Source organism: Hylobates moloch, unplaced genomic scaffold (assembly GCF_009828535.3).
Source record: "Hylobates moloch isolate HMO894 unplaced genomic scaffold, HMol_V3 SCAFFOLD_7, whole genome shotgun sequence".
Taxonomy (NCBI): domain Eukaryota; kingdom Metazoa; phylum Chordata; class Mammalia; order Primates; family Hylobatidae; genus Hylobates; species Hylobates moloch.
This window is the reverse complement of record NW_026652282.1, coordinates 15,084,793-15,102,260: the sequence shown is the minus strand read 5'-3', so window position 1 is coordinate 15,102,260 and position 17,468 is coordinate 15,084,793. Positions and strand designations below refer to the sequence as shown.

General features: G+C 41.8%; 2 protein-coding genes across 3 annotated transcripts in view; one reads left to right on the top strand and one right to left on the bottom strand.

Annotated features, from left to right (window-relative positions):
* Positions 1–3,624: 3,624 nt before the first annotated feature.
* SCML2 (Scm polycomb group protein like 2) overlaps positions 3,625–17,468 on the top strand; it is a 140,503-nt gene continuing 126,659 nt past the window's right edge. Inside the window, exon 1 of one of the 2 annotated variants that reach the window (XM_032756653.2) lies at positions 3,625–3,721. The gene's annotated coding sequence lies outside the window, so the exon portion shown is untranslated. The remainder of the gene's footprint in view (positions 3,722–17,468) is intronic. The other variant, XM_032756655.2, reaches the window with a different exon arrangement.
* On the bottom strand, positions 16,935–17,066 carry LOC116811557 (thymosin beta-10-like). Its single transcript, XM_032756657.1, has one exon. The coding sequence runs from the start codon at positions 17,064–17,066 to the stop codon at positions 16,935–16,937; it is 132 nt and encodes a 43-aa protein (XP_032612548.1).

Genomic DNA, 17,468 nt, shown 5'->3' with positions numbered 1-17,468 from the left:
GCAAATTACATTGTTTCTTTCTTTTTTTTTTTTTTTTTTCCGAGACAGAGTTTCGTTCTTGTCGCCCAGGCTGGAGTGCAATGGCGTGATCTCAGCTCACTGCAGCCTCCACCTCCTGGGTTCAAGCGATTCTCCTGCCTCAGACTCTCAAGTAGCTGGGATTACAGGCACCCACCACGCCACCCGGCTGATTTTTTTATTTTTAGTAGAGACGGGGTTTCGCCATGTTGGCCAGGCTGGTCTCAAACTCCTGACCTCAGGTGATCCACCTGCCTCGGCCTCCCCAAGTGGGGGGATTACAGGTGTGAGCCACCGCGCCTGGCCGATATTGTTTCAACATAATCTTGTGTACTGATGAAGATCTAGATTAAACTTGCTTATCTAGGGAAGATTATCTTTTCACTCTCACTAATATTGAACTCTAAAAAAGGTACAAAAGGAAGGAATAAAACACACTTGAAATACAGGAGTATTTTGCCCTGGACTTGGACTGGGTGGGGTGATGTGTTTTTTTGAAGGTTGTCACAGGTTTGGGGCCAAATCAGGAGAACTACAAGAGCAAATTCACAGGAACAAATCTTGAGGCTTGAAAAATAAATCATGAAAACTTGGATTTCACCAGCTTTAGTTCTTACTCTTTCAGTTCAGTTTCTTTCTTTTCATGTTTTCTAGGCAAAGTTAATTGAACATAATAATAGTAGGTATTCATTTATCCATTCATCTATTCACTCATTCAACAAATATTTACCAAATTCCTACTGTGTGCAAGAGACTTACATATAATATAAAAGAAACGGTGATATTCCAACCTGTGTTAACATTATGAAAAAGCTGTCTCAAATTTATTTTGGCAAAGGTGGAAAAGCAGGGTATAATAAAATAATTATTGAAAACTTTATATACGTAGTGGATAAAAGCACAATTGATGACAAGGGTGGAACGAATTATTAGGACATATTTGAATATATTAATATATTCAGAAGCTAACTGCCACTTATTTGCTGTGTATTAATTTATTTTCCTCATCTGTAAAATGGGAATGAGAGTATCTACCTCAGGAAAGTTGTGAAAGAACATTGCAAATATTGGAAATTTATCTCTAAAGAGACTAGCGTGATTCTCAGCACATGCTTAATAAATGGTAGCTATTGTTATTATCGATAACTCAGATTTAATATAATGAAGAGTCACATGTCTATAAATCCTTTGGTGAGGATAGTAACTGAGAAGATGTTCTAGGATTGATAATTCAAATTTCATTTTTAGATTAAGGGCTTCAGTAGTTTCATGTTAACAGAAATATGAAAAATAGATTAGGCATCAGTGAGACAGGCAATTCAGCAATCACAGTAGGATTCCTACAGTTTAATAGAGTCCATAGACGTAAAAAAGGTACGTGGTAAGCCAAAGTAAATCTTTCTTTTTTTTTGAGATGGAGTCCCAAATAAATCTTTCATACATAGAATGTAAAGATGAATTTCAAATATTTCCATTGCATCGGGATTAGGAGGACAGTGGCCACTAATTAAGAATTTAAGTCCTCCTCAGCCCTGCTGGTGCCCATAATAAGGTTTGTTTAGATTAAATCTGTTTAATTTCTTTCTGTTAAAGATCTCCTTCTGGCTTTTTTTTTTTCTTTTTTTTTTTTTTTGAGACAGAATTTCGCTCTTGTTGCCCAGGCTGGAGTGCAATGGTGCGATCTCGGCTCACGGCAACCTCTGCTTCCCGGGTTCAAGTGATTCTCCTGCCTCAGCCTCCCGAGTAGCTGGGATTACAGGCGCGTGCCACCACGCTCGGCTAATATTTTGTACTTTTAGTAGAGACGGAGTTTCTCCATGTTGGTCAGGCTGGTCTCCAACTCCCGATCTCAGGTGATCCACTCGCCTCGGCCTCCCAAAGTGCTGGGATTACAGGTGTGAGCCACCGCGTCCGGCCTCTTTCTGGCTTTTAAAAACATGTTTGGGCCGGGCGTGGTGGCTCACGCCTGTAATCCCAGCACTTTGGGAGGCAGAGGCGGATGGATCATGAGGTCAGGAGATCGAGACCATCCTGGCTAACACGATGAAACCCCCGTCTCTACTAAAAATACAAAAAATTAGCCGGGCCTAGTGGCACGCGCCTGTAGTCCCAGCTACTCGGGAGGCTGAGGCAGGAGAATCGCTTGAACCCGGAAGGCAGAGGTTGCAGTGAGCCGAGATCGTGCCACTGCTCTCCAGCCTGGGCGACAAAACGAGACTCTTGTCTCAAAAAACAAAACAAATAAAAAAACATGTTTGAACCTTCATCTTAGAACACTCTCAACATTTTCTCCTATGTGATATACATTATAGAATTGATACGACCAAATCTCACTTTAATATTTGCATATCATCAACCTAGTCTTTCTATTTTCGCCTTAAAGTTTACTTGAATTTGGCATTAACATTTAGGTTTTCATTTTTAAAGGATTAAATAATACATCCATTTGATTCTGTGCCACTTGCCAATGTTTAGATATAATAAACACTTTGACTTTTGCTTAATACTGCAGAAGCTGCAACTGGAAAATTCTATCCTGCGTTGTAGACAATGGATATATTCCACAGGAGTTTTTTGTTCTTAGTTTTAAGCTCTGATTTCCAAATTATGATTTAAAAAGTGTATCATGCCCTCTGCACTAAGTTAGGTGATCACAGATGCAAAACCTACACCCAGCTTTGGAAAGAGTTCTAGAGAGAGAAGCCCTACCAATGGTTTGTTTTTGGCTAACATAGCACATTGTATTATTTTTCAAACAAAAGTTTGAAATCAGCTTATACCTAACCTGAGAACGAGGGACAGATGTTTTTCTCCGGCGTTCTGTTTGCTGTAATTTGTGCTGAGAGATTCACTGGTCGTTTTAAAGCTATTTTTACGACCCCTCCTTGGTGGGACCTCCACTTGCGCTATGGGCCTTGCCCGGTGGGAAAGGGAGCGGGCAGAAGGGACCCCAAAACGCACTCTCGGGGATGCTCCTGAGTCAGTAAGCAAGTGATTTCCCCCTGCGGGTTCATCTAGTTCCCGTTAGCTCAACCCTGGGCTTAGAGGAAGAACGAAATCCAGAGAGTGAAGCTGGGAGGGGAATGCGTGGCAAAAACTCATGGAAAAAAAAAGCAGTTTCAAGGACTATGCTGCAACCCGCCAAGCAGTGGCTTTCCTCAAGCTGCTGTAACTAGCTGCTTCTCCCTGCTCCTCGAACTTGCTTGAGTTCCGAGGGAAGCGCCTGCTTTCTAGGTGCGTGGCCAGGGTGGGTGGTGGCCAGGATTCGAAGGCGACAGCGAAGGGGAGCGAGTTCCCGGGATGGAACTTGACGCGGAACCCGGGGTTCCATCGAGGGTCTCCCCACGGCCTCGGGTGCTTGGGCTGCGACTGGTTTTTCATTTGGCGTAGGCGTGGGGGGTAGGAGGCAAAGTGCCAAGGGCTTTCCCGGGCTCACAGTGTCTCACGGTCCGCCACTGCCTGCGGTGGCGCTCGGCTTGACCCGGGCTTGGGCCCCGCACGCGGCGGCGGTCAAAGGGCGTGCTCGCGGCAACCGCAGGGCACGCGGGCCGGCCGCGCGGGGGGCGGGGCGGCAGTGGCGGTTGCGGGGCATGCGCGGCTCCGCGCGCGGCTTCTCAAACATGGCGGCGGCGGCGTGAACCTCGGTGCCGGCTCGCGCGATCGGTGGGACAGAATTTCGTTGTTTTCACCGACGATACTGGAGGTATGTGGTGATTCCGGGCCCCGTAAAGAATGGAGAGGCGGAGTTGTCTCACGGACCCTGACCGTTGTCCGTGGGCGGGCGGGTAGAAGCCATCAGCGCGCGTCCCGTGAGAGGAACGCCCCCTTACGATCCCGCCGATGTCCCATCTCAGCTCGGCCTCGCGCTCCGGTCTCCCGCCCCCGGCGCTCTCCGCGGACGCCCCTCAGCCGCTCTCGCGCTTCCCCTCACGCCGCCCTGGGCCTCTTCGCCGCCGCGGGGTTTGGGCGCCCGGCCGATAGCTTCCACCCGTCCCCTCGCCTGCAGCGCGGACAGCGCTCTCCGGCGCATCCTCCCTGTCGTGGGTAGGGCCGGGCCGGGGCCTGGGGGGCGTCACCGTGGGCGGCGGGGCCGAGGAGGGAGGTAGACTTTGTCTGGTCTGGGCTGAGGTAACTTTTGGAGTTTGGGAGGGAAATGTCGGCCCGGAAGGATGCGCCTGTGGCGGCGTGCGGGCGCGAATCCTGGTGCCAGGTGCGCGCCGCCGGGCTCCTGGTGGGGGCTGGGGGCGCCGGTGCCTCACCCTAGCGGTGCAGCGGGACCGGAGGGCGCGTCCCGTCCGGGGCTGGCGGGGAGGCGAGGGGGGGCTCTAAGCCTCCTGAGGGGCGGAGAGGCGGCCTTGCGGCCTGACCGAAAAAAAGTTGCTGCCGTCACTTAGAAACAGTCCCGAAATGGTTTCTTACCTTTCTCGCTTTTTCCATCTGGATCGTGCTTGCGCCCCATCCAGGTGTGAAGAGCTGGAGGGAGAATGGGTCTAGGCGAATTTGCTCGATTTTGCGCCTCGAGGTTGTGCATAGATAGCTTCCTGGGCCGACTTGTAATTCGGCTCCCCCAACCCCCAAATGTTTGGGCAGCACAAGTATTTACTTACAGGCTCCCATTTGAGACTATTGATTTTTTAAAAAGAGGTTGTTAAACATTTGTCAAGCATCACAAAGTGTGATTGCAACTTGAAATTTGCTTCTTGTTTGTAAATTAGGAGATTAACGTTTATGACTTACTTTGGGGCATCCCTGGAAAGTTAATGGATCGGTTAGTGGGGGTAAACTGAGGCAGGGAAAGTGAATACCTTGCTTATGATCATATGATTTACAAAACTATTGGAGATAGTTGTTTTTTTCCCTGAAACAGCTTCAGATGCTGCTACATTTTAATGCCCCCAGAGCTATTCATATTTCTGTTTTGAGGGAAAAGTATTTTAAGATGTACAACATTTATGGAGTACAGCTGCCTATGATGAGCAATTGTTTTATAACAATGGTTCATAAACGCATATTTAATTCTTTTCAATAACAGCGAGGGAAATGTTTTTCAATAATGACGATTTTGCCTTTCATTTTTCTTAATTACTCATTAAATAAAGTATTTCCAATTGTGAATGTGCTTTCAGGCTGTTTGTGTTTTTTTTTTTTCTATTTAATGGGAGGAATGTGAAAATAAGCTTTTGGAAATGAATCCAGTGGGATTTTTGAGAAAAGATTGAGTTTATGAGTATTCACCTGATGCCTTGTATTTAGCTTTATCTATAACCTTTAAAACAGTTTGATAGAATGTAAAGAAAAAACACCATTTAAACTGGCTTTGAAAGTTTTGAATGAACTTTATATATATATCATGCAGCCATATGAACTTAAGGGTTTATACTTGTTTACCTCAGAGAACCTGATTTGCTTTGGAATTCGTAGTTGGAAAAAAGATTACTGTAACTTTACTGCATTATATGTGCGGATGCTTTAAAGTTGATAGTGTCATAACATGTACAAAAAACATTGCAGTCAGTCTAAAAAAGGTGTATCAGTTTTTCTCATGAGGTGGTTGATCACTCCTTTTGATTTATGATTCCATCAACACATCTTTATTAAGCACCTGTGCCGTCTTTACTGTGGAGTTCAGTTTATTCAGAGCCCACTATGTGTGTTAATTTCAGAGTGTTTAAGGCTTTCCACCCATAGTTTATTCCTGAAAATTTCAGGGGGTTATAGCTAAAAAAATCAATATGAATGTAGAACAAGTATTCCTTTCATTCAAAGGGCGAACTCGAGAATTCAGCATTTTTGTCATAATTCTCCAAACAAAATTCTGAGTGTAACTGCAAACTATTTCTGACTTACGTGATATTAACTTTGTGATTTTTTGGTTAGGATTATATAAAGCTATATATTTTCATGAGATTATTTTCTGGTTCAAATAGATAACATACTGGTTAAGCTTGAGGGGAAAAATGAGTTGCTGGTATAAATAGAAATCAGTATGTGCTCTGGAGATTATTTTTTAATACTAAGCAACTTCTATTACTAAGTAGTTTAAGCTGTAATTAAGTTTTAACTGGTATTTTAAAGCGCTTTGTTTTTTCAAAATATTGCAGAAATCTCTGAGCTCAGAAATAACAAATAAGGGTTATGATCGTCAGCTATAAGCCAGATGTGACTCTTATTTTCTTTTGGGCTTGTTCCTTTTTAGCTGCCTGCCTGTTCCTCCCAGATGCTTCCTATCACCCCTCTTCCTGCCCCTGTTCCCTTTGCTGTTGGTGTCTGTTTCCGCATCAGTGAAATGGTCAGGGTAATCCTTTGCTGCCTCACTGAGAAATAATTAATGATGGTAAAGTGCCTTGAAAAGGCTGAGTAAATACCAAGTCTTTTGAATTAACTTGATGTAGCCACTTGTTCCATTTAAGGAAGAGCCAAATCCCAATTTTAGTTTGAGCTCTTGGGGGTGGGAGAGAAAAGTTTCACTTGACTGTTTTACTGCCTTTCTTTTTGGGTTAATAGCAATGACTTTTGTAACTCTAGTAACTGGAACATGGGTGGATACAGCAGTATCTGCCTTATTAGTCACCTCTAGTCTTTTTTTTTTTTTTTTTGCCTGGTTATCCTGTCTGCCATTTTTCTCCCTCTATTCTCATTCCACTTGTGAATAGAAATCGGAGGTTGTCTCTATTAGCTCCCCTCTCGGGGTGGGGAGGGTAGGTCTCACTGTCTCCTCATAGTCATATTCCTGATTTTTAGGACATACAAGAACAAAGTGGGCTCTGCCAGCTATCAGCCTTAGAGCTATGAGCTGTGGTGCAAAGATTAGTCTGGCATTGCCAGAAGGTGTTCTGTAGTTTGCAGTGGGCAAATCAAGCATCCCTAATAATTTTAGAACCATTATTAATGTCTTAGAATTACTACATAATACCTTAGAATTTGAACTGATTGTTGATTCCAGGAACTAAAAACCTGGACATTTTGAAAATGGCAAATGTTGGTGATTTTTTTTTTTTTTTTTGAGGTGGGCTCTCGCTCTGTTGCCCAGGTTGTAGTGCAGTAGCGTGATCTCTGCCCACTGCAGCCTCTGCCTCCTGCGTTCAAGCAATTTTCCCACCTCAGCCTCCCGAGTAGCTGGGATTACAGGGGCGTGCCACCATGCCCAGCTAATTTTTGCATTTTTAGTAGAGACGGGGTTTCAACTAGTTGGCCAGGCTGGTCTCAAACTCCTGACCTCAGGTGATCCTCCCGCCTTGGCCTCCCAAAGTGCTGGAATTACAGGTGTGAGCCACCACACCCGGCCGTGTTGGTAATTTTGAAAGAAGAGTTTATACCCTTCCTTGGCTTTGGGGCTTAGTATTCACGATCTCTTTGTCTTGGGGAAATAGATAAAAGAAACCACTGGTGTTTATCTTAGATTAAAATGGCATAATTTATACCATTATATGAATACTGGTATAATTTAGTGGTAAGTACATTTTTTAGACTCTTAAGTACCTTAGGTTTTGGTTGCCATCTATAAAAAGAGTTTGTGGTAGTTCTTTTTTGATACAGAGTCTTGTTCTGTTACCCAGGCTGGAGTGCAGGTGCAATCTCGGCTCATTGCAACCTCTGCCTCCTGGCTTCAAGCGATTCTCCTGCCTCAGCCTCCCGAGTTGCTGGGACTACAGGCACGTACCACCACACCCAGCTATTTTTTTTTTTCCAAGATGGAGTCTCGTTTTATCACCCAGGCTGGAGTACAGTGGCACTATCTCAGCTCACTGCAACCTCTGCCTCCCAGGTTCAAGTGATTCTCCTGCCTCAGCCTCCCAAGTAGGTGGGACTACAGTCATGCGCCACCGAGCCTGGCTAATTTTTGTATTTTTAGTAGAGATGGGGTTTTGCCATGTTGGCCAGGCTGGTCTCAAACTCCTGACCTCAGGTGATCCATCCACTTCTGCTGCCTCCCCAAGTGCTGGGATTACAGGCATGAGCCACCGAATCCGGCCTTTGTTTTGTTTTTGTTTTTGTTTTTTTGAGAGTCTTGCTCTGTTGCCCAGGCTGGAGTGCAGTGGTGTGATCTCGGCTCACTGCAACCTCTGCCTCCTGGGTTCAAGCAATTCTCGTGCTTCAGCCCCTGAGTAGCTGGGATTACAGGCGTGCATCACGATGCCCGCTAATTTTTGTATTTTTCATAATTTTTGTATTTTTAGTAGAGATGGGGTTTCACCATGTTGGCCAGGCTGGTCTCGAATTCCTGGCCTCAAGTGATCCTCCTGCCTTGGCTTCCTAAAGTTCTGGGATTACAGGTGTGAGCCACCTCGCCCTGCCAATGGTGGTTCTTAAAAATAACTTGAAAAAATTTTAGAAGCTATCAAGATTTGAAATGTGTATATGTTCTTTGGTTTTCATGAGAAAGGCAATTTTGTTTATTTTGTCATTATGTTGTCTATTTCTAAGGTTATCTTGGCAACCGTAGAAATAATACTGTTTTGTTTTTTTTTGTTTGTTTGTTTTGTTTTTGAGACGGAGTCTCGCTCTGTTGCCCAGGCTGGAGTGCAGTGGCACAATCCTGGCTCACTGCAACCCCCGCCTCCGAGGTTCAAGCTATTCTCCTGCCTCAACCTCCTGAGGAGCTGGGATTACAGGCGTGCGCAACCATGCCCAGCTAATTTTTAAAAAAATAGTTTTAGTGGGGACGGGGTTTCACCGTGTTGTTCAGGCTGGTCTCAAACTTCTAACCTCAAGTGATCCACCTGCCTTGGCCTCCCAAAGTGCTGGGATTACAGGCGTGAGCCAACGCGCCCAGCCTGGAGAGGTTTTAACATAAGCAATGGAGATATTTTATTGTGTGAAAAGTGAAATATTTGAGGATCCTGTAGCAGTGAATATGATGGTACTGTTCATCTTAATATCATGATCATTTGACCTAGACTACATGAATTCCTTATTTGAAGAGTTAAAACCTATAGAATAAGCTGTGAGTAAAGACCTGGGAAACTGAAGATAGCATTTGATTACCTACTACTTGTGACCTGTGTTTATGGCTACGGCTCTGCCCCTTCCTAAGTTTATAGGAGCAAATTGTTGTAAGAGGGGAAAGAGAGTGCCCACTTTTAGTGGTAACGTACCGTTGTAAACTTCAGAAGGGACAGATATATTACAATTCTAGGGCATACCTTGAAGATGCTTTCATTTCTCAGAGAAAAGTTTGTGGGGCTCTCTTTGGTTGTGTTTAGAATATACATTTGATTTTTCTCAACCTCTGTTTCTCATAAAGATTAACTGGTGGCTAATTATAGACAAACAGCTCCATTTGTTTGGTATGTACCTTATAGCCTTGACATAGTTTTTTAAGTGTATTGACAAAGTTCTTGTTTTTTTTTTTTTTTTTTTTGTTAACATTTGGCCACTTTTCCTACCTTTCATCAGTTTTAGCTGGTTTAAGGTTTGATTATATATTTATTTTTAAATGCTGAATCAAATGTGTTTCTTCTTTTCAGTGCTCTTCCTCTTTGAATACAGTTGGAAACATGTGCCCTTTGCTATGAACTGTTGCTTTTTTTCTTTTGAAATATTTTTAAAAATGTTATTTGGAGTATTTTTCTCTTTAATGTTATTTGAAAAGCAGTATAGTCAGTATTAATTTTTAACTAACGATAGAGTTTCATAAATCTGTTCAAATGAAACACAGCATCTTTGGTCATTAAAAGAATTAATATATAGTAGGCAATAATAAGTATATTTAGATATTGTTTGGTTTTAGATTACTTTAGAGACTGAGATTTTTTTTGTGTTGAAATTTGAGAAGTTGTAGAAATATTTGAATGGGTAATTTGCTGACACCTGCCTCGTGTTTGAGGTATTTTCAAGGATGTTTAGTTTTCTGGTGTCTTCAGATTGTGGTTTATTGCATGCTTTTCTGCAGTCTGTTGTCTAGTGGGGATTGTTGTTGTCATCATTTCCATTATTTCTTGTAGGGCCGGTGTTAGAAACCATAAATCTAGACTGCAGTGATAATAGGAACAGCCTGTAACCAAATCCAGTTCTTTTGTCAAAATGTTGCACCATTAGCTGCCTGTAGTAAATTGGCATGCCCTGCCATTAACTCAAGTCCTTCACAAAAGTCAGTGGGTAGCAGGTCTTTGGGCAGTTAGCCTGTAGCTGTGCTTTAAAACCTTAGGAATTTACAACTATAAACTGGGATTTTGGCAACCCTTGACTTGTCTTTCGTTTATCTGTTTTCTGACATAACATACTTCTTCACTAAATCATAGCTTTCACATAAATCATTTTAAAATTGCAAATGATAAACTTGCAGGTTTTTTTTGGGTAACTTAAATTAGAAATTTTTGAAAATAGTTAAGCCTTCTTAGGTTTGTTTTGACACAGAAAAAGATTAATTACTAATTTGTTGGGGTGGACTTTACTAAAGCATAATTTAAAATTGCTCCTTTAGAAACCTTAATTTCCTCAAGAAGGCTTGATTTGATAAATTGTTGCTACCAAAAATGTTCTTTGATTTTAGTTTTTTTACAGATTTCAGAAATATTGAGATGAAAATTTTTTTTTTTTTTTTTTAAGACAGTCTTGCTCTGTCACCCAGGCTGGAGTGCAGTGGCATGATCTCGGTTCACTGCAGCCTCCGCCTCCCAGGTTCAAACAATTTTCATGCCTCAGCCACCCGGGTAGGTGAGATTATAGGTGGGTACCACCACAGACGGGGTTTTGCCATGTTGGCCAGGCTAGTCTCGAACTTTCAGACCTCAAGTGATCTGCCCACCTCGTCCTCCCAGAGTGCTGGGATTACAGGCATGAGCCACTGTGCTTGGCCCAAAAATGTTTTTTTTTTTTGAAATGGAGTTTTGCTCTTGTCACTCAGGCTGGGGTGCAATGGCACAATCTTGGCTCACTGCAACCTCCGCCTCCCAGATTCAAGCGATTCTTCTGCCTCAGCCTGCCAGGTAGCTGGGACTACAGGTGCCCGCCATCACACCTGGCTAATTTTTGTATTTTTGGTAGAGACGGGGTTTTACCATGTTGGCCAGTCTGGTCTCCAACTCCTGACTTCAGGTGATTCACCCGCCTCAGCCTTCCAAAGTGCTGGGATTACAGGCGTGAGCCACCGCACCCGGCTCGTTCTTTCTTAATATTGATTAGTCTTAATTCAGAGATAGAATTTTAGTTTTAAATGTAATTACAATATTAGAGTTTAGTGTTTTTCTGATTACTTTTATAACTATGTCAGAAAATGTGACATTTGATTATTTACTTGAGTGAATTGAGTAGATACTTGTGGAATCTTAAAGTGATGACTCATGTTCAATTCGACAAAATTATGTATGGTTATACAATGGAATATACACTTTTTCTATCCTATATTAGGATAATCACTATTACCAGAAACAAAATCTTAGTTGAAAGAGAGCTCTTCTCTTGGTCAAAGAAAGAATACATAACTACAGTGTATTTTAATTAAATCAGTTTTTTTTTTGCCTTTAGGCATAAATGTGAAATACTTCTTGAAACAAAATAATGAACTATTTACAAGTTAAAAACATAAAGGTGTTGTTTTATGCAGTTAACTCAGACCTTCCCCTTCACGATAAAGGAGAGCGTTTTTGTTTATTCAAGTCTAAAAGTAGTGTCTTTATAACAAGATAGATTTTAAAAGGAAAAGAACCCTTTCTACCTGTGCTATTTAATTAATCTCTGGTAAATTGTGTATATATAATAACTTCCATCACTTATTCCAGCATTTTCTTTAAAACACCAGCAAACATATTTGTGAATCTCTCTTATCCTTGAAACTTCTTATACTATTGATAAACTCAAGGGGCTATGATGAAACATTTTTTTCAGGAGATTATTTTGTGAATAGGGACTTGGCTTGTCCTTTCTTTTTTTTGGTGAATATTGGTTTAAAGCACATGTTTTAGTTATACCTGTTATGTAGTTGGCATTTATAAACTGAATTCTATAATGGTAACTCATTTATAAGGAGCCTGTCTTTTTGAGACCATGAACATCCTAGAAAGAGATAAAATTCAGAGTAAAAAAAAAAAAGGCCAATCAACTTCTGAGAAAGAGATATTGGAGGTGGGGGATTGTCTCAGATCTCACAGAATTTTCTCCTTGGCCCATTGACTTAGACTTGTGTGTAAATTAAGACAGCTGATTTGATATTGCAGGAAGGAACAGAGAACAATGACAGCCAAAAGAAAAATCTCAGCCGAGCGCTGTGGCTTACGTGAGCCTGTAATCCCGGCCCTTTGGGAGGCCAAGGCAGGAGGATCATTTGAGCTCAGGAGTTTGAGACCAGTATGGGCAACTTAGCCATCGTCTCTACTAAAATTAAAAAAAAAAAAAATTAGTTGCTGAGCTTGTTGGCACATGCCTATAGCCCCAGCTACTGTGTGTGTGTGTGTGTGTGTGTGTGTGTGTGTGTGTGTGTGTGTCGGGGGTTGGGGGTGTGCAGGGGTGTGCTGAGGCAGGACAGTCGCTTAAGCCCGGAAGGTCAGGCTGCAGTGAGCCCTGATTATGCCACTGAACTCCAGCCTGGGCAACAGAGACCCTGTCTCAAAACAAAGAATAAAAGAAAAATTTTATCAAAAAATTGTTTTAGGCCATGCATGGTGGCTCACACCTCTAATTCCAGCACTTTGAGAGGCTGAGGCAAGAGGATTCATTGAGCCCAGGAGTTTGAGACCAGCCTGGGCAACATGGAAAAACTCTGTCACTACAAAAAATACAAAAATTAGCCGGGTATGGTCGTGTGTGCCTGTAGTCCCAGCTACTAGGGAGGCTGAGGTGGGAGGATCACCTGAGCCCGGGGAGGTTGAGGTTGCCGCGAGCTGTGATCACTCCATTGCACTCCAGCCTGGGTGATAGAGAGACCTTGTTTCAAAAAAAAAAACAGAAATTGTTTTTAAAAACCACAATATTCTGGTTCTATATAGTTTAGATACAAGCAGCCTATAGCACAGCAGAGTTTACTCATTCAGCAGACATTTTAGGGACCCTAGTATGTGATAGACACTGTGCTCGTTACTCCGAAGGATATAAAGAAGAACTAGATGTGATACTGCCCCCAGGAGCTTATTGTCTAGCAGGGGAGAAAAGGCACTTACACAGTTAAACACAACAAAGGCAGTTTTAGCACAATGGTTAAGCATTCATGAACCTAGATTCAAATCTAGCTGGGTGATCTTGGGCAGGTCTTTGAGCCTCAATATCCTTAACTTTCAAATGAACATTAATGGACATTAATAACAGTATCTACTCTGCAGGCTTGTAATAAGCTTTAGATAAGAAAAAATACATATATAAAAGCCTTAGCGTAGGGTACCAGGCATTCATTAATAGCAAGAGCTCAGTAAGTAACAGATCTGAGTAGCAGTATCACTGCTGCCAACACCATCATCATTAGATCTCTGGGAACATAACTTTTGTTTTCTCCTGCCCTCATGGATCCATTTTGTCTAGGGTATCTGTTATAATATCTCCTTGTATTAGTCTGTTTTCACGCTGCTGATAAAGACATACCTGAAACTGGGCAATTTATAAGAAAAAGAGGTTTAATGGACTTACAGTTCTACCTGGCTGGGGAGGCCTCACAATCATGGTGAAAGGCATGTCTTACAGGGCAGCAGATGAGAGAATGACAGCCAGGTGAAAGGTGTTTCTCTTTATAAAACCATCAGATCTCCTGAGACTTATTCACTACCATGAGAACAGTGTGGGAGAAACCACCCTCATGATTCTTTTATCTCCCACCGGTTCCCTCCCACAACATGAGGGAATTATGGGAGCTACAATTCAAGATGAGATTTGGGTAGGGACACCAAACCAGGTCACTCCTTATTTCTCCCTTTCAAAGCACATACAGTGTATTGGAGCCTTGTCTTTTGGCATTTGACAAACCTCGATTTGAATCATTTTTCTTTCACTACCAGCTTCCTGATCTTGAGGAATCAAAATAACTTGGTAACTGATAAGACAGAAGAGGAGGGGAGTCAAAGATTACTTCTAATTCAGAAAGATGGAGGGTTTGTAATGCTTTTAAAATAAAATGCAGAGGAAGAGGAGCTCATTTTGGATGGCAAGAATTTGGTTGTTTATGTATTTATTATTTTATTTATTTATTTTTTTTAGAGACAGGGTCTCACTATGTTGCCCAGGCTGGTCTTGAACTTCTGGGCTCAAGCTATCCTCCTGCCTTGGCCTCCCAAAGTGCTGGCATTATGGGCATGAGCCACTGCACCTGGTCTTTTAAAAAAAATTTTATTTTTTAAGTTTCCCATGAGTCATAGGGAATGAGAGTTTGGTTTCGTATTTTTATTTTATTATTTTTTCCTTTTCTTTCTTTCTTTTTTTTTTTTTTTTAATAGAGGCAGGGTTTCACTGTGTTGTTCAGGCTGGTCTCGAACTCCTGAGCTCAAGCAATCCTCTCGCCTCAGCCTCCCATAGTGCTGGGATTACAGATGTGATTGTAATCCGGCCCAGGTTTTTTTTTCCTTTTCTTTTTCTTTTTTGAGACAGAGTCTCGCTCTGTCACCCAGGCTGGAGTGCAGTGGCGCTATCTCTGCTCACTGCAACCTCCACCTCCCGGGTTCAAGCAGTTCTCCCTGCCTCAACCTCCTGAGTAGCTGGGATTACAGGCACCCGCCACCACACCTGCCTAATTTTTGTATTTTTTAGTAGAGATGGGGTTTTGCCATGTTGGCCAGGATGGTCTCGATCTCCTGACCTCGTGATCCACCTGCGTTGGCCTCTCAAAATGCCGGATTACAGGCATGAACCACTGCGCCTGGCCGTATTTTGTTGATTCTTATGTTCTCTCAGGTTGAAATTCTACAGTTGCATTCATTTTATAACATCTGACCAATGGCCTAAAGTTGAAACAGGCCTTGGGGAATCTCTCTCTCTCTCTTTTTTTTTTTTTTTTCCCTAGTGAAATTGAACTGAACCTGGAACCTGGGAGATTTCTTGCTGTCAGATTTGTTTAGTTCCTGTCCTTGTCAAAATGTTTACCCTTACTGAAGATCACTACTTTTCAGGTAGTGATCTTTAATTAGAGACTCAAGGTGTAGCTTACCTTATCTTAAAAACAAAACAAACAAACAAAAAAAGGGAGGTGGGGCACACCAAAGGAAAAAAATAAAAAATGAAAAAGGGAAAAGAAAAAGAAAAAAGCCCTCCAAACAAGAAACCCCAGAAAATAAACAAATAATGGAAAGGCCCTATAATCTTAGAATTATAGACCCATTAGTTTGCTAAATAGTACTTTAAAACTGTTTTTCTCAACAGATTGTAGAATTTTCTCCAGAATCAGATAAGAGTAATGGGAGTTTTAGGCTTAATAATTCCACTATTAATCACTGTTTACATTGTTTAATTGTGTTGAGAAGATGGTTTAAAACAAGACTTTTCAAAGCATTTGTTGATCTTTTATCAGCTCTTAATTCTGTAACAAGATACAATATGGAAAACAAATGGTTGTGTAAAAGATTGTCCATACTTGTTCAGAGCTTCTAGATACAACTGCTAGATTTAGTATAACTGTAGGCTTTTTTTTTTTTTTTTGAGATGGAGTCTTGTTCTGTTGCCCAGGCTGGAGTGCAGTGGCATGATCTCGGCTCACTACAACCTCCACCTCCTGGGTTCAAGCAGTTCTCCTGCCTCAGCCTCCTGAGTACCTGGGCTTACAGGCGCTCACCACCATGCCTGGCTAAGTTTTGTATTTTTGGTAGAGATGGGGTTTCACCATGTTGGCCAGGCTGGCCTTGAACTCCTGACCTCAAGTGATCTGCCCGCCTTGGTCTCCCAAAGTGCTGGGATTACAGGTGTGAGCCACTGCGCCCGGCCCAACTGTGGTCTTTTGGTAAGTGAAATTTCAATGTCAGACACTATGAAATACTGTTAACCTAACCTTTTTATTTTTTTTAAGGCTTATATTTGAATGTTTTTTCACGCAGTGGAATTGCTCCTAATATGCATTAAGTGAAGCAACTTCTACTCTTTATGTTGCCAAAAACAAAAACAAAAGCCTGAAGCTTTTAACTTTTTTTAAAACCAAATTTTTTTCTCCCATGTATCAAGGCGAGTTACTTGAGGGTCTTTTTTGAGCCTTTCTTATAATGCTGAAGCGGGTTCAAAGTATACTGAAAGCAAAGATAAGCTTTTTTGCAGTTTTCCTTGCAGACTACCACTGTGGAAATGTGTTTCTAAAAGAACATCAGGCTTCTAATTTTTCCCAGAAAGAGCTGTGCTGTCTGCATCTATTGCCACCATATTTTTCTATTTGAGACACTCTGAGGATTCAACTGAGAATCCATTGATGCTATCCAGCATTTACCAATAGATTATAGTAATCTTCTCTTCCTTTTACATCTATAACCTCTATCCTTGTGACTGAAAGACAGGTGAGTTACAGTGTAATGCATTTTAAGAGGGACAATAGAACGTTTTATTTTTTCTCAGGTTATAGTCAAAGATAGTTTCTATGAAATTAGTCAGTATTCTTTTACATCAGAATCTTCGCAGATTCTTCCTAGTATTTGGTCCTAGGATAATGTTTGTCTTTTTTTTTTTTTTTTCTGAATTTGTGTGTATATAACCCAAGTATTTTCTTTTTTGCTTTTATCTACCAGGAAGCCCGGAAGGAATTACTAAATTTTTCCCAACTAACTAGTACATTTTTATTTTATTTTATTTTTTGCCATGAGCTGTGTTTTCATTATTCATGCAAATAATTTTCTATAATATCCTGGGGCAAACCAGAGAATTTGGCAGTCTGATTGGATCGATAGGGACCCTCAGGCTGGTGGCATCAGCACGGAGTGCCCAGGTTCACAGCACAGCTTGTGGCTTGTGTCCATCTTGTGGTGATTCTTCTTCCACATCACTACTGGGGTCTCGAAGATGACAGGGGTGGGGAATCCTCCAGGCTCTTAGGAAATTTCACTCCGCTTCTCCTGCTCAATGGCCTCTTTGGTCAGCAGGGTGTTCTCCTGCATCTCCGTTTTCTTCAGCTTGGCCTTATTGTAGCTGGCGATTTCCCCTATGTCTGGTTTGTCTGCCATTTTCTTAAAACAATCCTAGTGGGCAAACCAAGGCTCTTGGCCTGGGGCTGGGGACCAGTGCTCACTTCCGCATTCCCTGCCAGTGCCTCTCACCATGGCACTCCTGCTGGCAGCCCCAAAGCCTAGGTATTTGCTCTTATTAATTCGAACAAACAAATAAAACTTTACCCTAAGTGTATTTTTATATTGGGACTGCTAATCCTTTTTTAAAAACAGCAAAGTATAAGATACAAAAATTATATAGGAAATGACGAAAAGTTTTGGTGATCAAACATTATCAAAAAGCAGTATTTGATAAATATAGTCATGAACTTAAAAATTATGCTAAGAGTCTAGTAAATAGATTTTCATCTGCCTTATTGTTTATCACATTTTATTTATTTAATTTTTTTTTTTTTTTTT

Coding starts and splice junctions, on each gene's coding strand:
- LOC116811557 (XM_032756657.1), bottom strand. CDS start 17,066: ATGGCAGACAAACCAGACATAGGGGAAATCGCCAGCTACAATAAGGCC.